At 42.2% G+C, this 24,253-nt stretch overlaps 1 protein-coding gene and 1 pseudogene across 1 annotated transcript; both read left to right on the top strand.

The window, feature by feature from the left end:
- Window positions 1–1,397: 1,397 nt before the first annotated feature.
- Window positions 1,398–3,048, top strand: LOC6593848 (annotated as a pseudogene).
- A 646-nt stretch (window positions 3,049–3,694) lies between these two features.
- LOC6593849 lies at window positions 3,695–4,680 on the top strand. The gene has a single exon (XM_002019181.2). The coding sequence runs from the start codon at window positions 3,746–3,748 to the stop codon at window positions 4,592–4,594; it is 849 nt and encodes a 282-aa protein (XP_002019217.1). The 5' UTR covers window positions 3,695–3,745; the 3' UTR covers window positions 4,595–4,680.
- The last annotated feature ends 19,573 nt before the right edge of the window (window positions 4,681–24,253 follow it).

Raw genomic sequence — 24,253 nt, 5'->3', positions numbered from 1 at the left:
TTTTTCCGCTACTGTTACTTTCACCTTACCTGTCCCCGCCCCCTCCCCCTCCACTATGATAACGATAACGATAATGATGATAATGGAGCGCTGCTGCTGGATGCCTCGCAGGCTACTCTCTCGCTCGCTGGCTCGTCCGCTAATCTTAATTACTTTTTGTTTAATTACTTTGACGTTTTGGAGGCGCCTCCTCGTCCGCCATTGTTTCCACTTTTCAACGCCCGAGGGTTGCATGCAGCATTGCGCCGCACCGCACCGCAGCAGCGAAGCGGCTGCTTTTCTTTTAAAATAAATAATGTTTACTTATTATTTTTGTTTTTTTTTTTCCTGCTTTTTTCCTGGAAAAACTTTCCATCGCTAAAACAAAAGAAAAAGGCGAACCTTTTTTTCGTTAAGACAAATAAAGGCCCAGCATATGCTTTTAGGCGGTTCTACCTGCTTGCCCCGTGCCCCTTGCCCCTTGCCCCCTTGCCCCTTGCCCCCTGCCCCTTGAATTAGGGGCCATTTTCCTGGAAAGGTATTTTCCTAGCTACATATTTTGTAAACTAATTTAGTGATTAAAATCTGTAAAAAGGCAGAAGTCCTCGAGGGCCCCCGCCCCCACCCCACGGCCACGCAGTAGGGAGAGGGGGATGGGGAGGGAAAAGCCTAACCTAACCAATTAACATAATAATGTTGATTTTTTATGGCCGAAAGTTTTGTCATTGACTTTTGGGGATCAAAATGTTTGCCCAAGGACCTGCCACAAGCCTCCAGGAGTGGAATATGTTGTCACAGAAGAGCGAAGGGCGGGGGCCGGGGGCGGGGGGGGGCCATGTAGTAGTGTATAGGCCATGAAATTGTTTGATTGCACATTAAGTGGTGCTGTTTTCTGTGTGCCACAAAGTACGCAACGCACCACAGAAAGAGAGAGAGGGAGAGCTAGAGAGAGAGCTGCCTCCTGCAACACGAATAATTTATGGGGAAAATCACAAAACCGAAACCAGAGAAAGACACACCGGAAAAGTGGAAAAGTGGCCAATATAAATTCCACAAAGAGAAAGACCCAAGAGGGGAGGGGAGTTCGGGGGAAGGGAATAAATGCTGTGGGAATGTGGAATGCTTGTGCGTGGATGTTAGACGGGAGTGATACCCTGGAATGTTGATGGTTTTTAGGGAATTTTATTTGGAAGAAATATTTAAAGATTTATTGGAAGAACTATGAAAAAGAGTTTCATTAGGGATATGGAAATGATAATTGAAGGAATGAATAAGTCGAAGGACTTACCAAGAAGCCTCAAATAAATAAATGAAAATATATATCAAAAAGGAAGTCGTATGGGTATTGTCTTTATTGACAAAATAACAATGAGAAAATAGAATAATTTAAACACAGAATTGAAGGCCAGAAACAGAATCAGTACAGAACGCCTACAGTTACCGAATCCATAGGCCGGAGAAGAGTCTTGCGGCCGAAGGATGTCGCCTCTGCGGTACACGGCCTGAGTGAAGGGCTGCTCGCTGTTCATGGTGATGGTGTCGATTGTGTGGCAGGCGTACCTCACGCTGCAGACCCTCAGCCGAGCCTCAGTGCTGCTCAGCGGTCTCCTGGCCATCGAGCGGACGCCCCCCAAGGTGGCCATTGGCTGTGGAGCCTGCACAGATCTGCAAATCAATGCCACGGAGTACCTCAGCCGCCGGGGAGGTCCTCAGAAACGAAGACGAGCTGCCTATTATTTTCAAAGCGGAGCCGCTGCGGAGCTTGTGCTGGCGAACGACACGTTGTTCAAGCAATTGATTGAGTTTTCCAAGGTGATGGACAAGGAGCACGTCCATTGGTACATTGGCTGTGCGGTTTTTCATGGAGGGAGCTGAGGTCCTGCTGGGCGCACACAAGTCCAGAAAACTGCGCTGCCTGCTGCTCCAGGAGATTCGGCTGGCGGGCTAGGAGATCCTGGAGCACATGGCGGGCGATGTCTGGGGTCCGTATGTGCCAATCGCTTCATACTGCACAGCGACAAGAACAATCCGCACATCAGAGCCGTGGAGGAGATGACAAATGCCTTGAGGACTTATCAGCCCCAGTTGCTGGCCACTAACCAGTGGCCTTCAGATGATGGACGTTTTCAGCATTGGACCGGGAGAGCGAGAGAAGCGCCTGCAACAAGTAAAAATGCAGCTGATCAGCCAGCTCAGTGGTACACGGAATCATTTCGAGATGGCCTCCTTTGTCGGGTTGAAGCTCCTACAAGAGCTGCGTCGGTTTGTGCTTCCCTATGTGGACTCGCTGGAGCAGGTCCTGACGCATGGTCACATCACCCTGGCGAACGACTGCAATCCACGCATTGTCCACACCCTCGATCAAATGCGACAGGTTTTCAGCCACTACAGCGCTGAGAGTCGTAGCGATCCCAAGCGACGCCACACACTGGCCTATCAGCCCATCTTGACCATCGTCGACTCCCAATGGAAGAACACGCGGGCTGCGGCGGCCAAGGCGACCCCGACCGCTCATCGCTACGTCTGCAAGTCGCAGCTTATCCGTCCGGAGTCCGTGCTCCAGGTGTTGGACGACAGTTTCGCCACATCCATGCAGGAGAATGCGCCACGCATGCGCATAAGTGCGGCCAGACCGGTGCCCTGCTGAAAGCGCATCGAGGTGGAGATCTGTGTGGCCCCCGTCCTGGTCTGTCGCGTGGCCAGGAACACGTCCGGCGCAGGGGATAACACATCTGCCTCTGGCCTGGCAGCACAAATGTAGTGTATAAGAGACACGACTGCTTAGTATCTGCCTAGAAATCTGCCATACAAGACTCGAATGGAAAAGCATGGCCTCCCTCTGATGGATTTGGATACAGTACTCGTCTTATTTATCACCTTATTAGCCTTAGAAACGCGTTACCTCCGCACAAATTTGAGGAAATGACCAAGGATGCGGCACAAGAACATCGACAACCAATATTGATGGCATATCTTTAGAGACTTTACTTCTTTCTTATTTAATTGTCCATTTTATAAGAGGACTTACTCTACAAAGTCCTCAATATTTTACCAAACCTTTTTGATATGTTTGAAACATCAGCTGTAATCAGTTTTAAAATTACGAAACGTACTTTTCGAACACTATACACATACCTATTATATGGAGAATGTGTAATACAAATTCCTGTTTCGAGCGCAAAATTCTCCTAGAAATCTTCCTTGAAATTCCCCCAAAATATGCCGCAAACGTGTCACCAAATGCCTGCCGCAGCCTAAAATACCCCCAGGGCATACCCTGTAGAGGCCACACACCTACGCCACTGTGGGGAATGAAATGGAATGGGCCACGGCCCTCAAAAGTATGCTATATAAATGTTAAGGCCAGAGAGCCACAACACGGCTTATGACGTGCTTAAAAGCCACAAGAGAGGGGGAGACGGAGAGCTGTGGAAGCAGTAAAAGTAGAGCAGAAACGAGGCGAAAGAAGGCAGCAAAGGAGAACCCAAAGAGAAACGGAGAAGAGAAGGGACAAAGCAGTGAGAGCATGGAATATCCTTTCAGTTCTCTGCCATTTCGGATCTCTGCATGGAGATAATGTACCCCATTGACTTTGAAAAAGATAAATGTATCTTTTAGAAAGTAAATCTCAGTTTGCCTTTCACTCAATGTTGATGTTTGATAGAAACGAAAAAGGAAATTCCGAAAGTAACAAGCGAATCGGGGAAAAACTTTAAACTAAAATCAAATTTCAAACTAAATTCCCAGTGAAAACTACCACGAAAAAATGGTATCCAAATTCGCTTGCGTGACTGCGGGGGGCCTCCACCTGATTGGCGCCGCTTTCTTTGTGCCTCTGCCGGAGGACCAATACTCGCCAGGCCCCAAACTGGGCAGCAGTTCCTTTCTTTTGGCCGCGTTGCTGTTCCTGAGCCACATGCAGGTGATTCCCAGGCGTTTCATGCAAATGGCACCGGGAATCTTCGGTTTTGTGGAAGTGATGTTCACCGTCTTCGTCACGGAGTGGCTGATGCATGTCCTGTGGTGCGGGGTGGAGCGCTTCATCCACTGGATGTCGCGCATCTTTTGCCAGAACTGTTTGTGGTGCGAGTTCGTTGTGGAGTCCGTGTCGACCCTCCTGATGGGCCTCGCGGCGCTGTATGTGGTCTGCGAGGTGGTCTGTTCCGTGAAGATGAAAAGTGCTGTGGAACGGGCCGCTGGCAGGGCCCTGGACAACCTGCCCATTAGCCAGGGCAGTGGCTCATTCGTTCAGAGGCTCAAGGATCTCAGGACCTACATCAAGGGTGCCATATACTTCTTCCGCCTCACGAGGGAGCAGCGGATGCTCACCATTCAGGTGTTTGAGGTGCAAGTGGCGCACGCAAGGCGCGGATTTGTCCAGGAATCGCAGGAATTGCCGAGTGAAAGCCAGGAGGAACCCGAAGAGATGCAGTGCCATACCGAAGAGGAAGATTCAGAGATCCGGGAATTGTATACAGAGCTGCAGAGTCAGGAGGAACCCACAGAAGAACCCACAGAAGAACCCACAGAGGTCCTGAGTGAAGAAGAACCTTCAGAGTTTCCCAGCTACTACCCTCCGCTTTCGGAAGATGAGATGGCGTCCTTTGACCCTTGAGAGCAGAGAATCCTTCCCTCACAGAAGACTAGCCACTGTTGCAATCTCCAGAAATTGTTTATTATTTATACAAATTTATGCCACAACATCTGTTGTTTTTTTCCCCCTCCCTTCCTCCTCCCCTCCCCACCCTACCCCGTTTCTTTCTCTCCTTTTTGTTGTTGTTGTGTGGGCTTTCATTTTTCGATTTCCTTGTGGACTTTTGGGCTCTGCCTTTTATTTGCTTTTCATTTTTTGCCTCAGCGCGTTTTTTTCCATCCTCTGTCCTCCCGTTTTTAATTCCCGCCTGTCGTCGTCTTTCTCTATCCTGTTGCCATGTTAGCCGCAATAGATTTGCCGTAAATTGTATTTTTAATCTGTCCAACAAATGCCATTCCGTCGACAGGCAACAGACGACTCGACAGACGATTCGACAGTCGATGCCTCGACATTCGATTTTGTTTCGAAAGCGATTCTGTTTGTGTTTTCCTTTGCCACAGAGAGACGGGGGGGAGGAGAAGAGAGGAGAGGAGAGGAGTGGAGTGGAGTGTAGGTGTTAATGAGCGTGTCAGTTGCTTTATTTATTTATTAGGTAATGGATATCGTCTCTCTTGTAAAAAAAAGGCGTTTCGTAAAACCATTTCATTTCAATTTCTCTAAAAATCGTTGGAATAGAACTTAATTTTGTGTTTCTTCTTAAAGAAACTAAGATTTGTACAGAAGAAGGAATTTTTCCATATCTTAAGCCAAAAAGAGTATGAACGTAGGAACTCTCCAAGTTCCATCCTGATTCGGGATATCTAGAAAAAAAAAAAAAACAACAAATAGGTATCTAAATCGATGCACCCTGACCCCTAGCGTTTCTTCTTAAGGCCTTGAATAGCCTCTGGAATTTCTTTAAAATTCCAATCTCAATTCCATTTCACAGAACATCCTTTTGGATTGTATAAAACATCTAGTGTAAATTTATTTTGTAGATTTTGTTAGATGCAGCAATCGATTAAATTGCAAATTGAGCAGCAACACCTGCCCCTGCCGCCCACACAACACATCAAACGGAGAGGCACAAAACAAAAATAGAGGCAAAAAAAAACAACAGAGTTCTGGAGAAACAAAAGTCGAATATTATTGTTGGCAATTGCCTTGGAAATACATACGGGAAAAAAAGAAAAGAAAAATATGATTGACAGATGAGAGAATTGCATTAGTGTCACTCATACGTGAAACCCCCTTTCCAGCCATGTTTTTCCAGTGTTGAGTAATTGAATTTGTGCCAGTGTTGATTCGATGAGAGATGCGGAGATGCTGCTGTTTCTGGATCACGAATAAAGGTGGATAGATGGTTGCTTCCCAACGAATCAACGGGAAATGGGTGAAAGTATATTAAATATTTCACAGAACACCACCCCCTCCCCCCATGAGGCTGGCAGAAGGGATAATGAGCTTTGACATTCCTTTCGAATGCATTTGTTGGGTGGTTTTTTTCTATGACTAGGGAGATACTACTTTTTTTGAGGAGTTTGTATGGAAAATATCTTTAAATGGGAGATATTTATAGAAAATATCCTTAGATGTGGAAAAATATGGAATTTCTTACACTTTTTGTTGTAGAAAAGATCTTTAAATGGGAGATATATATAGAAAATATCCTTAGATGTGGAAAAATATGGAATGGAATGGAATATGGAATGTCGTAGAAAGTATCTTTGAATGGATGAAATTTCTTGAAAATATTCTAGAAGATACGAAATTTATGAGAAATATATGTCTATGAAGGAAAAGTATTGCCTTTCATGAGGTTTTCTTGGTTAAAAGGGAAGTTTTTCCTGGTTTGTTGGGTATTTCTCACAAAAAGTAATGAAAACTCAAAGATACAACCTATTGTGCTTGTATTTCTTGACTGTGGTGGTAATATTTATCCAAAAACTTAAACTTCTGGGAAATATGAAGTACATTTTTTTGTACTTTTCATCATTTAAGACCTCCACTTGCCTTAAATCTCTTGCCTAACTTTCGAATCAAAGTTCTTAGCAGATTATCGGGACACGCACACCGCATCCGCACTCTTTGCTCTCAGCTGCTCCTTGAATCCTTGAATACCACCCCCCGGCCACCTCTCTCTCCCTCTCCCTGTCGTTACATACTCACGCGTGTGCATAGGCAATGGATGGTGTAGAAGGGGACTCTCTGCGACTGTCAACGCAGCCCTCGAGAGGAGAGAAATATGTGAACTTCTGTCAGAGGATTCGTATCGTACATATGTCGGCATCACATTTTTAAATGTATTTTTGTGTCATGGCAGCAGCAGAGGCAGGAGTCAGAGTCTTGTTCGTGACTGCAGTAAATTCCAGACTATCCCCGAAAATAAAATAAAAATAAAGGAAAAGAAAAAGACGAAGGATGCATGTCTGCAATTTTTTAAGCAAACATTTTATTTGCTCAAATGCCAAGGAAAACCAAGTGGAGAGCAGCTTCCCAAAGAAAACTTGAGAAACTGAGACACGGAGACACTGAGACACTGGGAACCCGGCAGAATGCACATCCCACCTCAAGAAGGGAACTTCTTGCCTTTTTCTACTGTTTTTCCTGTTGTTTTTCCCTCCTTTTGTTGACATTTTGAGACAAATCTTCAATAAAATAAAAAGTAAATCAAGTGGCCAGAGCATAAATACAACTCGAGCTACCAGAAAAGGGGGAGACTAGGGAAAATGCATGTCATAAGTGGCATTGTTTGCTGGACATAAAGCTGGAATTTTGAAAGGAATTGTTCTAGTTAAAGGATGGATGATGGGAGGAATTTGCCATGGCTGTAAACCCCCTCCATAGGCCCCAAAGTTGTATCTAAGCTTTCCCTTTTGCAACCCAGAGACACCCTTCAACACCTTCTTTCATACGGAAAATCCTTGTCGGAAGCGTTTTTTGTTGGTCTTCCTTTCTGTCCTCGTGTTGTGTTTTGTGGTCAAGCATATGGCAGAACAGGACATACCACAGAAGGACATGCTACACACACTTCCTCCGGCGGGCAGCAGCAATCACGTAAAAACCCCAAAGCTCCGAAAGCCGAAAGCCCCCGAAAACACACACAGAAAAAGTTGTTAGCCAATTTACTAAAATGTCCAATGGAAGGTCTGTCTCTCTCGTTTGCCACTCTGTGTACTTTTATCCGTGTTTCGTATTGAATAACAAATTATTTGTGGCATCTGTTTAGCAGGAGGGAAAATGGACTCCGAGCGGGGGCGTTAAACGTCGCTGGTTAGAGTCCGTCCATCCGTCCATCAGTCATTGAGCCATGGATCCTATTCCCTTGTTGTTTGCTCATTCGAATGGAAACCAGGAATTAAGATAGTTTAATGTTCTCTCTGTCTCTCTCTCTCTCTTTCTCGAATGAAGTTCAGAGTTCAAACTATCTTTTTGTGGCGGCTGCTGGCTCCTCCTTCTGGGATACGTGAGTAATTTTCCAATGAATAGAAAACATTTTTGACTAGAAGCTTATAACTTTTAATACAATTTGTAGGCTCTGCTGACCTCTGACCTCGCTGGCTATCGCTCTGTGGCTTCATTAGATTTTCCCCCATTTTTTTTTTATTTTTTGCCAAAAGCCAAAGAATTTATTGCCGCAAGTTCAAAGCATTTTCGATGGCTGCCGTCGACACGCTTACTGCATTTTCAATTGCATTTCCAATAAATTCCCCATTTTTCCCAGCCTCAAGTTTCTCTTCTTCTTGTGCCTCGTTTTTCCTTTTGCCAAATTGTAGAATAGAAAGAAAATTCGCGTAGCTTTTTAATTTTCACATGACTTCCGCGAGGCAGAGAGAAATGCATTTTGAGGCCAGAGGTCGAAGATTGAGGCCAGGAGGTTCCCTCTGGGAGTTGCTCTGGGGGCATGTGGCAGGATGTGTAATTACTGGGCGTGGGCGTGTGTTAATTATCCTCCTAATTGGAGTTTGTGGCGTCGAGGAGGGAAATGGAAGGTGGTTAAAAATTGCCCCAAAGACCATGGGAGCAGTGGAATGAAATTATTGTTAAAAGCGGTGTCCTGCTTCTTAGGGACTATATTGATTGCTTATGGTGTCACAAAGGATGATGACTTTTGAACTGCTTTATAGGGAGACTTTAGATTATATATTGCCATGCCCCTCCCCCTACTTCTTCCTTTAACTACCAATATCAATCCACACTCTACGAGAACAAAGCTCACCATCGCTTTCAACAATAATTTCAGTACTTTTCCAGTCTTAATAGGAGGTTTTCTCTAGACGAAGGTCTTTATTGCTAAAATAGTATTGAAATGTGTCCTCATCTTGCACACTTTTAAACCATAATAATTCCACCAATATGCTCTATAAACGAAATACGTGTTAGGATATTTGGATAGTTTCGCCAAGAATTTTCCAATGAAAATAGCTACGATTTGGTAAAACGAATCATGTTGATAAAAAACACATTGAAATGCATGTTTTTTAGTTTTTAGTTTATTAAATTATTAATTATTTGTTAATTATTAAAATTTTTACATTTCTTACATATTTTGAACTTTATGAAAAACTTTTAACTTCATAAATATAAAATTTTTTGTATAACATTTTATTCTAAAAATTTATACGTTTCATAAAAATTAATTACTCGAAATGTTCAGTATTTCCCTATTGGTAGGTTCATATAAAATGGGATTGGAACCTCGTAGGGACACACTGAAGAATGATTACACTGCGTATACCTTTTGGAAATGTGGCCACACTGGTAATACTTAAGATCTTTCCAGGAACATCTGTTGAATCGATTTAGTTTGGCGAACCCAAACTATCGTTGGCTTCAGAGGATTTCTCGAACAAATAATGAAGAATCTTTTCTTTCGGATTCCTTCTTGTCATATTGTCATTATTGTCATATGCATCCCCAGATGCTGTTTCATCCTGGATTCGACTATATTTTATAAATTCATTCATCGAAAAAGAAAGACCCTCCAAGGTTAGAGTGATTTTTTCTCCCTCCCCAAAAAATTCCCCTGTTTAAGAAAACACTCTCAAAGAGCTTTATAAATTTTATTGCCAAGTGTTTATATCATTAAAAAATCCATAATATTTCATTCTTTACCAAACTCCTTTGTCGTATCTCCCAGATCCAATAGCTCCTTCTTCAGTCCTAGTCATATATCTTCCGTGGAGCGCCCTTCTAAGCCAACTAAACTTTTATTTGGCGCCGCCTTGTCTTTTATAACCTGCTGCCAGCCAATGGGAGAAGCGTTTTTCAGTTTCTAAATTCCAAATAAAATGCGGGTGGAAATAGTGAGGGTGTTTTCGGAACAGCTTTTGCTTCCTCCACAAAAATAAAAGCTCCGGAGCCAGAGCTTGAAAATAGCTTTTTGAAGGGGCTAAATATGTTTTTATTTTCGAACAGAATGTGGTCTTTAATGTGTTTTAGCAGTAGAGGTTTATCCGGGAGGTGGATAAACAGGGTAATTTTGGTGTTTCACATTCAAAGGGGAAACAGAGCGAAGAGCTAACTTTTCACAGTCATCTCGGAGCAGGCAGCTCTGAAACTCGTGCAACAATCTTTGGTGGAACAGGCCTGACGCTCGTCTATATAAAACAGGTTTTTGAGGATGTTCCTCAGCTGAACATTGCGCATTGTCAGAGGAGGTGGAGGACAGACCAGAGTAGCGCCTCTTGTCCAGCTATAGTTCACTGGAATCGGGGGAAATTAGTTTAATTAAATTGATGAGATGGCTCCTGCAGACTTCACGTGCTCCTGGATGTGGCTCGATTTGGCGTCCAACCTATTCCCCAGTAGCTCCTTCAATGCGTTGGTCGAAAGCAAGGAAGAATGGTGGAATGTGGTGCTGGAGGAAATATGATTTGTATTTCCTAATAAATTAATAAGTATTTAAATCTATTTAATCCAAAAGAGCATTCCGCTCATCAAGGGGAAGAAATCAATTATTAATCTAATTTTTTTTAGAAAATAACTTCGCTGATCGCAACTTCTGGTTATAGCGACTGAACGACCAATGTTATGGTCCATCTCGACATATTTCGTTCCTTCTGTAAAAAGACCTTGGCCTTAAAAATAATTATTCAAACAGTTCTGGTAACAGAGAAAGAGAGAAAACATGCTAAAGTAAAGTCACATTACTTTCTAAATCGCTCTCAATTTGTTCGCCTCTTAGCCAATCAGAACACAGCATTTGTGGGGAAAACCCTATATTTTTCCGCTGACAAAAAGCAGGAGAAAAATCTTTGTTTCTCTTGTCTGTTAAAATTTCTTGTTCTGTTAAAACGAACAGGCAAAGAGAGCTTTCATTTAACAGCGGCTGCTAGACAACAGCTACGCTAACATCGTCATTCACCTAACATTCAAGAGAGTTCAACAGCTACCAGTAACATCAGAAATTAACATATTAAACTTAACAGATTATCAACATGAAAGTGGAGGACTGTTAAGAAGTATTCTATAGTAGAACTAACAGTGGATTAACAGCTTTCAACCTTTGAGACATTTTCATTCGGTTTTTGCAGGAATTAATGAATTAATTCCATTGGTTTGTCAATAAATTGTAATCCCTTCTAAACCAACATTTAAATCTGAGGTTGAACATATATTTATTTAACCAATAAATGGCTTAAAATATCCTGCGTATGCCCACACTCGTATGAATATGGAAACAATTGCTGGATTGACATCCATTTGGCGTTCGATACTCTTTGGCTTTTGCGGTCAAAACAAATTAAGTGGAATTAATTTGACTTTCTCTGACTTTTCACCTGTGCAACCGCACACTCACTAGCAGCAGTAAATGCACCTCATCCGCACCCCCACCCCTCTTGTATCTGCATCTGTGTGCATTTATGATTTCAGAATCAGAAAAAGGCCTGGCCTCTTCTTCCACATCGGAACAGTAGAGGCCTTTGTTTGGGTTGCTGTGCGTTTTGCTGTTTTCGCTGTTTCTGACATTTTTGAGTTGCTTTTCACCCCCCACCTCACCACCCCGTTCCCCTCTCTGCTTTTGCTGCATTAAATATTCATCATGGAAAAAGCCCTGGTACAAAAAATGATGCTAGCGATATCCTCCACACATTTATTCCCATATGCAGGACGAATGGAGTGAGAGAGTGAGAGAGATGGAGAAATGTTTATGGTAATTTATACCCGAATGCGGAGATTGAAATTCATGTAAATAAATTGCACCTGTAAAAATAATTAAAGCCAGTCCGTGCCACTCTGTTCGCTGGCTAAAATTTATATGAACTCTGAGCTCCGTACCTTTCACTTGGCAGTGCATAAATTTACTCTCTTTTTACACACTCCCCACAGCCATGCCCATATCCAAATATCCGTGCATACTCGTATATCCTTACTATATAGTGGCTAGATGTAGTGGGTGTTAGTGGGTGGCAGGGCTACTTGTTATTTGTTATAAGAGTACCTGCGGAAAAAATGAAAATATGTACAAAAAACTTTCGTGCCAGACGTCGGAGCACTTGAGGTGTTCCTGGGGGACCTTCCTCTTTCTACGTTCCCAAAGTGCGGGAACCTCAAGTGGACTTCAGGCACGGGGGCAAGGCAACAAAAACAAGAAAATACGGAGGTATTTTTATATCAGAAGATAAAGATACCCTTTATTTAATTGCATTTTTCCCATGAAAGCTCTCCGATGTTCATTGGTTCTTGATTTCAGTGATTAAATACAGATTTTTTGTGCTGAAACTACATGATATAGTGAGCAGATCTACAGATCTACCGATGGTAATAGTGCGTAGGGCAAAAAAAGAGTGTTTTGCATAGAAAAATAGCGACATGCTCATAGAAAAGTCTCAAAAGCGCTACTCTTCCGATCTGAGACCCACCTCTTCCCATAGCCGTAATACCATTTCTGTCATACCCTTTAAAAGGGACGTCGTTCCACGTGCAAAAAAATTCTTTTGCTACTTTTCCAGGGCGTAGAAAAAAAAAGTAATGGAAAAAGAGGAGGAGCGAGGGGGAGCGAGGGATAAAGGTGCTGCTCTTCAGCCAACAAATATTTTTATAATTTCCTTTTCCACAGAAAAATTTGCATTTTTCTGTTGCGTTTGCAGCTGTTGTTGTTGTATTTGTGTCTGTGCATGGGTGTGTGTGTGTTTGTGTGTGTGTGTCCGTTATGCCTGCCATTTCCGCTTTGCGCTTTGCCACTTTGCCATTTCCGGTTTTGACGGCTCGACGGGTATTTTCTATTTCTTGGCCATAATTGCAAAAAAGTTCGTCTTTCACCCCCAGAAGCATTTTGCATACAATTCCGAATGATTTTCAATGCGAATGTCAATGAAATTAAGGGACATTTTTTTTTTTTAATTTGAGGAAAGCATTTTTCTGCTCGAAGGAGTACGCGTTGATGCTGTCGATTGTTTGCTGGAAGAAAATACGTATGGATGGAAGGAGGGAATGTATGGGGGGGCGTAATGATGATTCGATTGATTGTTGAAACATTTATTTTGTGTCTGGCATTAAATTAAGGGGAATCGATTCGAATCGATGGCAGCCCATGCATTTCCAAGACTTTCTTCGTGCTTTCCGAACTGTTTTCAACACTAAGTTGGGGACTTACCAACACTACGTCTTGGCCGAATGTATCTACAGCTTCACAGCAGTGTTTTCTCTGTGTTTCCTGCACTATTTTTAGGTCTTTTATAGGTGCCCCTCGTTCTATTCCATACTCATTTTTTCTTTTCGTTTTACAGCACTTTTTCAACCCGCTTACAGCACTGCCATCATTTATAAATCCCTGACAAATGATTAACCATTAAATTACGCATTAATTTTCAATTCAATTATTAACATTAATTTATTAATTTTCCATTTAATTGTCCATTTCCATTCCCCACTTTTCCGGCGCTTGCTGACATTCATTTATTGTTGAGCAAACAACGCAAAAAATATCCCTTAAATATGGATGGCCTACAAAGGGCAGACTGCGCCTCCTAGAGCGTCCTGCATCGAAAAGGGAGTCGTCTCTAATTAACATTTAAAATTATCAAGCTGCCATAAATAATAATTTCGTTCGGAGACACGGTTCAAACTTTACAGACATCGAATGGGGAAGGAGGGAGGAAAGTGAAGGGTGTCTCTTCCGATTGCTGTTTCCGCCCTTTGTGTCTGTGGATTGCTTGTGGGTCACAGATACAGATACATATACATGCAGAGATATATCAAAAGCGTAGAGGAAAAGGCGCATAAACGTTGCATAATTTACATAAAATTGCATTAATATGTTCTTTCCACACACGAGGCATCCACAAGGGGCATCCACAAGGGGCATCCACAGACAGACTTTACTCGTAAATGCAAGCTGTGTCCACAGCCAAAGAGGAGCTCCTCCGCCCCACTGGACTCCACTCGACTCCACGCCTTTCTCCTCCAATCTGCTTGGACCATAACTCATCCGCTTTCCGGGCCTCTCCTCTCCACTCTCTGTGTGTTGCTCTTCAACAGAAAATTCACACCAAAAAATCAAAAAGCAATAATGATGCTCGTGGAAATGTGGGAAATGTAGGAGGAAAAGTCTGGCTGGCCAATGTCTGAGTGTGTGTGTGTGTGTGTGTGTGTGTCTGTCGGGGGAAAAGCCAGCAAGTGCCGTGTTTTGGGCTACGTGGAAAAGTTTTCGAGTATTTGTCGTTATAAATTTGACATCAATTGCCACCACGCGGCATGTGGCCAAACGAACGAACGAAGGAAGGTCCTGCATGCCTAAAGAATGCCGCCTGATGGTGGATGGAAAGGACCCCTATGGGATAGTCGGGGGAAATCGAGGAATTGAATGTCTGTAAGAAAATCTTGGCAGTAATGGGAAACGGCTTAAGGCAGGGCTTAGTAGGAAAGAAAGAATAATGGAAGAGGTGGAACTATACAAAAATAATGTAAAAATAATTGAAGATTGAAATATTAATTGATGAAACTAATTTTATCAAATTTAAAATCACCAAAATATGTTTTCATTGAAAAACAATACTGTACATAAATCTAAATATTTTGGAATTTTTAAATCATTTCTTTTATATTTTGACACTTACAGAAGCATAAGAATTCTTTCCTTTTTCATTTGAATTTTCCCACCTCAAATGTTGGTTGACAAATTCTAAAATCTATGATACTCCTCTCTATAGCCATCCCTGGTCGCTCCAGGACTCTGTATGCATCCCTGAACTGGTGATGGTTCCATCCCTGGATTGAACCAGTTTATTTTGCATCCCTGAATAGAACTAGTTTCATTTCCAGCACGCATGCCCCATAGAAAAACCATAGTTGGTGGATAAATTGAACTTTTGTAATTGAAAATTGTGAAAATAGATTTGGATTTAATCTTACATGTGATTTTCTTTGTGAATATTTTCATATTTACATTAAATATTTAATGTATACGGTGTTGTGGGCAATTTTATAAAACGTAAAATTGCTTAAAAAATAGGCATATTTTATTAGAATTAAAAGTAATATATTTTTAATATATTTTAAACTAGTTTGTATTTATATTTTTTATAAAAATAATTCCTTATATCCTTTGGATACATTTAAAAAATTTTACAACCATCATCTATTTGTGGAAAAGCTTTTGCCCAAGACATGAACATTGTTGAAGATTTTTAGAGCTTTTCAACAAACTTTTTTGATCTAAAGAATTAAGTTTTCAGTTGTTTTTTCAACCTTCTTGGATAATTTTATGTAGAATTGTTAGAATTATCCGAAAAATGTATTTAGGAAAATACAAAAAAATCAGTTGGAAAAGGCAAAATTATTTAAAATATATAACAAAATAATTGGGGAACCACAGAGTCAATTGCAGATCGGCTGGGGCACCCTGGATTCGTTGATCGGTGATTTGGTTGAGGGTCTGTCGAAGGGCTAGATGAAGAACCCTGCTTCATACTGCTCTGACCGTCTGGGTCAAGTACAGCCAGATCTTGCGCATTGAAGAGGAGATCGGCTGCGGTTTTAAGGTCGCCGGTAAGAGATTCGGGAAGTCTCACTCAGATTTGGTACATCAAGAGTCCAAGGACTTGATGATGATCAGCAGCAGGTGCAGGAGAAGACCCATCCGGGGGTGGTACTGCTACATCCCTATGTAATATCTGATGGTCTCTTGGTGTCGTTAATCTTTGAGAATCCCTTTATTCAATCACCCTTTGGTTTCCATAAAATATAGTTCGATTATCAGATCTCCTTTAAAGTTCACTTTTCTAAAGTTTAAGGACCCATAAATCAGTTAAAATTCGTATAACTTGTGCCATTTATTCCATGCAGCTTGTGTGATTTCCCCCCGCACTTCTGGGGAGACATCAATGCAGGAAGAAGGCAGCTAATGACGTGTGAAATTCTCTCTGATGTGCATTACCTGGCGGGATAGTAATGCCATCTTGTGGATGGGCAAACGCTGAGAGCCGACGAGCAGCCACTTAACATGGTATTCCGGGTAGATCCTTCAGGCCTCCTCCTCCCGGAGTTGCATGGGTTTTTCAATTTCACGCGCCCTGCCAAAGGGACATAAAGAAAAGTGCAAGCGTTTCATGTTCATTCGGGGGAGTGTTATCCGCAGGTGCATGCTGTCGGAAGGGGGGGAAAGGGTAGGAAGGGAAGGAAGGGGTGGGTGGATGCAGCGACGCCCTCAATTTGAAATGCACATCACGTTTTTAGCCACTTTTTTGGCGACAGGCGGCAGACGAATGAACGAACGAACGGCAGGGGGGCGGGGATTGGGGGTAGCGTGGCAGACTAAACCATGGCACGTGTGCCCCTTCATAGAGGGGGGCGGGGACATTGCCTATATCCATCTCCATCTCCACTGCCTCTAAAGTGCATTTTTATTTAACAATTTTTTCCATCATTTCCCCCTACACTCTTCCAATGCCAAAGGGACATGTTTCATTGCATAATCGAATTCAATCAGCCAATCAACATCAACCAGCAAAAATGTACAATAATTCTATTAACCCTCCACAGTAAACCCTGGCATCAAAGGACTCCTCACCTAATTGGAATCTTTGCAACTAAAATATGGATAATTCCTGGCATAATATCTGCATTTTATGGCCCCACGGAAAAGAGGGTTGGAAAAGCACGTAAGTAAACATTTTCCTAATTATACGGCCGCTTCTGAGTATATTCTCTTGGCACACGGAAAAAATAATTGCAATTGGCACACATTTTATCGTTTACTTTATTTCTAAAGTTTTCTCTCACGAGAGAAGTTTTTTTTCTGGCTTTGTTTTTCGTAGCCAACTTTTCGCATTTGGCTATGAATTTTATGCGAAAGTTCCATTTGTTTATACAATTTATGCTGACAGTTGTTCAAATTATGCAAAATGTTCTCGGGTTTGTATTTCTTTCAATGGATATTCTATGTTTTTCACGGGTTTATGGTGTTAAAAGTGGGTCAAAACGCGGAGAGAGATGGATTTTTGGATAGAAATTATTGCAGAAATTTTGGCAAACTTTGTGAATAATTATTTTGCTGAAGCAATGAATTTTTGGTAATTTATTATGAAAGAAATTCATGAGATTTAAGGCATAGAAGGTTTTAATAAATGTTGAAACTAATTATTTTTTATACAAAATTATCTTTAAATATAGAAACAATGATCTATAAAAAACATAAAATTTTTTTATTATACAAAAAATTCTTATGAATATGTACTCCTTCTGAAATGTAAAATTTTATAAAAAAAAAAAGATTTAAGGGTTTCTTGAATATAAAAACGAATGTTCCAAGGGTAGTTTCAAGGATACTTCTAAGTTGGAAGTTCTAATGTTATGTTTTCATAAAATTTTGAGTACAAATATTCCAAAAATTACTGAAATTTCTAAGCTCTCTTTTAACCCCAAAGAACATCTTAAAGCATCAAAATTAGGTCCCTCTTTACCTCCTCATTCCACCTTTTACCCCTTCTGCAAGCGGAAAAGCCCCCTTGGGAGCGACCTCTGGCAATAGATCATCATTTACATCCTCAGAATTTTCTATACATTTTCAAAGGAAATACACAGGAAAAAGGGGAAATGCCAAATACTTTAATACTTTCTCGTTTAGACGCAAAAAAAAAGAAGAACATTATTCGATTGAAATATAAAAACCACAAGAACACAAAAAAAAGGAACGCAAACAACAGAGAAAGAGGGAGAGAGAGAGAGAAACAGAGAGTGAGAACAAGGGAAATGGCAAATGGAAATAGGGGGTCATAGGACAACACTAAAAAAAAAAGAAGGCAAATTTTATTTGCATTGCGGCTTTTCAATTCGTCTAAGAACATAAAACGCAAGCAGAGGGGGAGGGGAGTGGAGGGGAAACCCTTTCGAATGATGGAAAATAAAGTAAAGTTGTAAAAAGAGAAAAGGGAGAGAGGGAGAGAGAGAGAGGGAGGGAGAGCTGCAGGCTGAATGGCAGACGGCGGAGGCGCGGCGTCTTAACAATTTCCTGGCCCAACTTCTGCTTCATTGCATATTTCCGTTTCCTTCTGTCGGGAGACGGTGCCTCCGACTATGGTCTATGGAGTGTACCACCCCCACACCCCCACAGCCCCTCTCCTTTTGTCTGCCCCTTTGGCGGCGTCAGCGGCGTCGGCACATATGGAAAAGCAGCGACAGCCGACGAAATACTTTTCTCTCGACTATTTTTCCCCCCGTTTTACGATTTGCAATTATTTTTGCTCATTTCAGCAGAAGCAAACATGCCCGCAATTCCTTGAGGGACAACTAACAACAGATACGAGTCCTGCCAGAGTCCTGCCTACTAGTTGTGGCAACAGAGGGAGGGAGCTGCCCCCCGCCCCCCTTTTGCTTCTCTGACAATTTACATAAGTTGATATTTTTCGAGTTGTTTTACTTCGAAAGAGTCCTTTCCTTTGCTTCGATTCCTTCGATGTTCTGCAGCTCTCGTATTGTCAAGAGATGTAGATACAGATACACGGAAAGAGGGAGCTAGAGATAGATTTACAACATGAAAAGCATTTTAACTGCAGCCGAACGAAGGGAACCTTCTGTTGCATGCCGCCGCTCTCTGGTGCTGTCTTTGGGTCTCCTTCTTTTTTGCGTGTGCGTGTGCGTGTGTGTGTGTGTGTGTGTTGAAGGATATCATCGCCTTGGGGAGGTAATTGTCTTTGAAATCGCATGCTGAGTGGTTTGTTTAATGCTTGTAAGTCGGAGATCTGTGCATCTGATGCATGGAAACATGGCATTGAAGGATGGCGCTAGTCATAGTAGTCAAAGAAGCAGAGACAGAAGTGTTCCTTTGCCAGAAAGGAACTAAATGAACATATTGTCTAGGCGAAATCCATGCTGAAGTCCCAGTACGAGTCTTCATTTAGCCCCAAATCCGAGAACCACCCGAAAATCCATCCCCTCTTCAGATATGCATCGAAATTTCCTTGCGTTTTTTTGTTGATTAAATTTTAAAGTATTAAACCCTGGAACCCCTATACCGTTTCAGAGAGGAGAGGCGGCCCTCCTCTAATGACGACATGCGGCTGTCAACATGTGGCGTTAACCCTCATCCGCATCCCCCATCCCCCTCCTCTAGGAGGAATCCTGCAATCCTGAAAATTACCCACGTAAAAGCTGGCGAAAAAAAAGAAGAGTGGAGCGTCTCTCTCTCTCTCTCTCTCTCTCTTCACAGCAACTGGGCTGAAAATGAAAACTGAGCCAACAAACAGGAGGAAAAGTGCCAAAACATTTGCCTTTCAAGTGGCACCACCCCCCCCGCCCCACATATCCCCCTAGTACCACTCGTACTACCAATAATTTTCTAGCCGGTCGGCAGCGTGTGCGGAAAATCAAAATAAAACGTTTTTCGTTTCATTTGCAATGAAATTTTTGCAAGTGCCACAGGACGAGGCCAGGACTCTCGCTCTCTCTCTCTCGCTGTCTTTGTTTTGCCTGCTGCCGTGACGCCTGTCTGTCTGTCTGCTGGTTGTTGTTTTCCCCCTGAAAATCGTTTTCCAATACAGTATAGAGTTTTCTCTTCCTGAATGAGGCAGGGGGCTTGGGGAAGGGCATTTTCTATGCACGACATGTGGGCAATCAGCGCTCATGTCCATGGGATACTTCTTTTGGGTTCGTTCCCTTTTTTAGCCACCGGTTCCCTCGTTCCCAGCGTAAATGCGGTCTATGGGTGAGTGTTTTGATACCCCTTAGGGTGCGGGGAGGTATTGCTTTTGGATTCAACTGGATCAGGGGTATATCTTATGTGGTGGCCACAATTTTCAAGATATGCAGCTAATTCTTTTTATTTAGGAATATATTGGTATTATTTATCAAAATATCGAAATTCATTGGAATCGTTCAAGCATTATAGATCATAGGCACTTTTTTGTGTTTGTAGTGTCCTCTGTTTCAGAGATAGGGAACTCTTTTCCTATATATAGATGGATAATGGTAATATCTAACTAAATACCAAAATTCATTGAAATCGTACAAATATTTCAAATCATGGATATGTTGTCCCCAGTTTTAGAGATACAGAACTCATCTTTTACATAAAAATATGATATATTTTATGCTAAACCATCTAAATACCGAAATTTCTTGCAATCTTCAAAATACTAAACTAGAAAGAGTGGAAATGGGCTCTGATGTAGCCCCCTTTCCATTTATTTCTGACTCTTGGCACTCCCAGTAAAAGGGTATCTCTCTTAGTCGTAACCTCCAAGCAAAAGCTCTCTACTTTTTTCGATTCTCTCTCTTTTTTTACAGAGGGATATCTATTTTCAGTTTTATTTCTCACTCGCCTCATGAATATTTAACTGCCGATGCAATTGACGATGATTGTTATGTTGTTTGTTGCTGGAAGGCGGGCAGGCACACACCTCGTGTTTTACAATTAGACGAGGGATACCGGTATTTGGGGGGATTGATTTTCCTCCTCCACTTTTCATTTATCAATTTGCTTAACATTTTCTTTTTTCCCTGGGATTTTTCACCAAAAGAAATTGCAATTTTAACGCATGACAGGGCATTCTCAATGCGCTCCAAGCCAAAAAAAAAAATGAAGAAGAAAAAGAAAAACCTGCTCAAGCACTTGAGCCATTCTGCCTTTGCTTTGCTTTTGCTGATTTTTATTTTATTTTATTTTTTTCTACTTAGACATCGTCGCGTAATCGAATATAAATTGAATTTTTTGCCAACAACAAATGGATTTTCCCCTCAAGAGTTTTCCCTCCACTCGACAAGAAATACGAAAATATAAGCATGAGATTAATATTATGCATTAAAAATGAATAACAAAAATAAAATAAAATTCGTAGACTGTAAAATATTTGTATGGGATTCTCCTATGACTTTATTTTGGCAACATTTCTCGTTGGTAAATAAATTCTCTACATCTTTGGATTTTCTTGTTTTTGTAATTAAATTTTCTTGGCAAAGTTTTGGTTGATTGAAAAATTCGAGGCCATAAATTATGGATACGAATGCCTTGAGGCGGCTGGGGGGAGGGCGATATAATTTATGATGTCGTTTCGAAGGGTCATTCACATTCATTTATAATCATTAAAAACTATCATGAGGGAGGCCCCTTCTGGATGGAACCCTCCAATGGGGGGGAGAAAAGAGTAGGGGAGTAGTATTTAAATTTTACTGAAACTCTTTCCATCTCTTGGGTTGTCCTTTCTCTGCCATAAGCATACTTTTCTTTTAAAATATTCCTCCCCTGCTCCCTGGAGATTTCATGTCTATTTTCGGTGCTTTCTTAATATTTTTCTCTATATTTCGCACGCTTCTCTCTCTCTCTGACTCTCTCCTGTCTGATTGAATATTTTGTTTGGCTGTCTCGCACTTGTTCTGCATTTTATTTTCATGCTATGGCATGTTTTTTGCATTTATTGTATGGCCAGGACCTCCTCCTCCTCCTCCCCCTCCTCCGGCTGGCCATAATGTATGCTCGTCACGTCTAGCCACTTGTGTCCTGAGAAGAGAGTTACCCTCCTGCCAACTGCCACCTGCCTCCTTTCCTCCTTTCCTCCTGTGGCTATTTCCATGGCTCGTGTCTGCACATTCACTTAGTGTGGAGCGGCGGGGGGGAGGGGGGTACCTCTTTTGCATATTGATATGCGGGAAAATCTACTGCCACTTTCCATTTACTTTTTCCCGAAATTAAGAGGTGTTCATACCCTTTGCTGGGGCTGTACTTTTCCCCTAATTCTGTCAATTATTGTTGCCTACTTTTCAGCGCCACTTGCAGTTTTCGGAAAAGCGTGGCTAAGGACCCTGTCTAGCCGAAAAACAAATGCCCAACAAATGCCTCTAAACTGGTCCAATTTTCCCAGTGGAAAACCCTGACCAACCTCAAGGCGGAAAAATTCGTGTAAAATAAATAAAACCCTAAAAAGGCAAAGACCTTTTGCAATTTTGTTGTGTGCCCCATAAAAAAACGATGGGGCACGCGGCACGCAGAAGCAATTAAAGCGGAAAGAGAGAGAGAGTCGCTGCCGCTGCCGCTGCCACTCCACTGTTGCATGTGGCATGTGGCACAAACTTCTGGCGCCCAAATGGCGGCTGGCGAGCGGCGCCTCAATGTCAGGCCATTAAAATTTAGTGGGTGATTTTTGCATAGCCTCAAAGACGGAAACGAAGTGGGAAAAACACCTCCCCCTTCCGCTGCCCTCTAAAAGTGCAGCAGCAGCAGACGTTTCCACCCCTCCCCCCCTCTGCTCTCACCCTCGGAAACTTTTCCCTGAAAGCTCATCAAGCCGGAAAAGTTTTCCCAGCGATAAATCATATGGTTTTCTTTTTTTCTTGGCTTTTACTGGTTTTGGCTTTTTCTGGCTGCTTGTTAACTCGTTCGTTTAAATTAAGTCGAAAGGAGCATTAAGGCGCCTACGCGGGTCTCAAATTTAATGTAATTTTCATGGGCGGACAAAACAGTGGGCGTGTCTGCGCTGACAGCTAATGAAAATATTTGTAGGAAATGAAGGGCCCGCAAAGCGAGAGTTCTACCAAACTGTGTGGCTAATTAGCTTTTGGGCAGATTCCTCTTGGCCTAAAACTGGAATTCAAGTGGTGATAAATCTAGAAAATTATAAGGAAAACTTTGGCAAAGGAAAAGTGTAAGGAAAAGAGAGTCTATTGGTAATAGAATGATAGATAAATTCCAAAAATATACATATAGAAGATTTTGCCTGAATCCGTAACTTAAGTCCCTGCCATGACAGGAAATCCCTGCATTGATCGCAGCACTTTTGACATCCATCAAACTGTGTGGCCGCCCCCCTTTGGGAGGTCTCCTAGCGACACCTCTGGAACCACTAAACAGCAGGCAGGACATTTCATGTGATTGCTCAACAGGACACAGAGCACTGGGGCCCCTCCGAAAACCACTCCCCAGAGCAGGACCTCGTGTTATTGTCATTGTTATCAACGCTGTCACAGGAAGAGCCGAGTCCTGCTGTAGTCCTGTGTTGGTGTTGGTGTTGTTGTTGTTGGTAGTGGTGTCTCTCATGTGGGAATATGTTTAACATTTTGACACTTTTGCGCACGGTTTAACCTACGCACCGAAAGCCTCCTCCGACATTTGAACTTTCGACAATCTAATGGATGTTGATGAGGGTTTTCCTCTCCCTCTCTCTCTCTCTCTCTCTCTCTCCATACATTTTCCTGGAATTTACGATACATATCCAAATGTCAAAACAGTTTGCAGTGAAATTTGTAACAATTTGCAATAGTTTTCCGAAAGGGGAAGAAGAGGCTTTGGAATGCTTAAATAAGGGAAGATGTTTGTAGGAATAAAATATATTTTTAGAACAAGATCGAATCGAATTGTTGCCATTTTGGTAGGGGAAATGTGGCACATATCTGCCTGAATCTATGCCCTATAGAAAGAGAACCCTTTTCATGGAAGATTCTCTACAACTTGGATGATATTTTCCGATATATAACGCCACCAATGGATCTGTGAGGGTATTTAAAGCTTCTAGAGCCCAAAAACTACTGCTGTACCAGATTTTCGCATTTTCCTGAGTAGTTTTTTGGTATCCGCAAATCAAAAACCGTACAGCAATGTACAAATACGACAAATACTATCCCCAATACGGTGGCAGGGGCACGGGGAAACCGACTTTTAGTGGTTGCGGCATTGAGTTTGTGCTTTGCTGCGGTGCTGGTGGTCGCCATTCGATGATATTCGAGAGGATGTGCCATTCGAGTTGTATTGAAACTTAATTAAGTGCCAGCCCCCAGCCCCCCAGCCCCCCATCCCCGCAGCACAGGTGTGGAGTCCCCTTGTGGGGGGGGGGGGTGCCACACGGAAATACGGAAATTGTTGTTGCTGCAGCCGGCGGTCGCTGGACAAATGTTAACATGTTTCTGCATTTAGATTTGGATTTCAGAGCGGATTTTGGGCTTCAATTTTAAAGTCTAACAAAAGAAGACCATGCCAATGGCTTTATCCCCAATCTTTAGCCATTAAATGCAGCATCGATAAGGACTTTGTTCCACCTTCAGCACGTAATAAAAAATTATGCAGAGAGACAGTTAAAATACCCGCGAGACACAAAAGGGAGGCAGGAGACAGTAGGCAGGAGGCTTATCTTTCCCCTTGATTTCCCCTTCCATTTTCATGTAGAACAATTTTCCAATCGTTTAACAGGCTTATCCTCTGCTCCAGTACGCCATGGAGTAGCATTTTGCCCCCGCCACATTTTCTGGCTGCCAATTTACGTTATCGTTTTCAAA

Source organism: Drosophila persimilis, unplaced genomic scaffold, assembly GCF_003286085.1.
Source record: "Drosophila persimilis strain 14011-0111.01,24,50 unplaced genomic scaffold, DperRS2 tig00000124-arrow-pilon, whole genome shotgun sequence".
In the NCBI taxonomy this organism is placed as follows: domain Eukaryota; kingdom Metazoa; phylum Arthropoda; class Insecta; order Diptera; family Drosophilidae; genus Drosophila; species Drosophila persimilis.
The sequence above is the reverse complement of the archived record's forward strand: the minus strand, read 5'-3'. Positions and strand labels throughout refer to the sequence as shown.

Excerpts from the sequence above, each read along its gene's own strand:
- LOC6593849 (XM_002019181.2), top strand. The coding sequence starts at position 3,746 with ATGGTATCCAAATTCGCTTGCGTGACTGCGGGGGGCCTCCACCTGATT.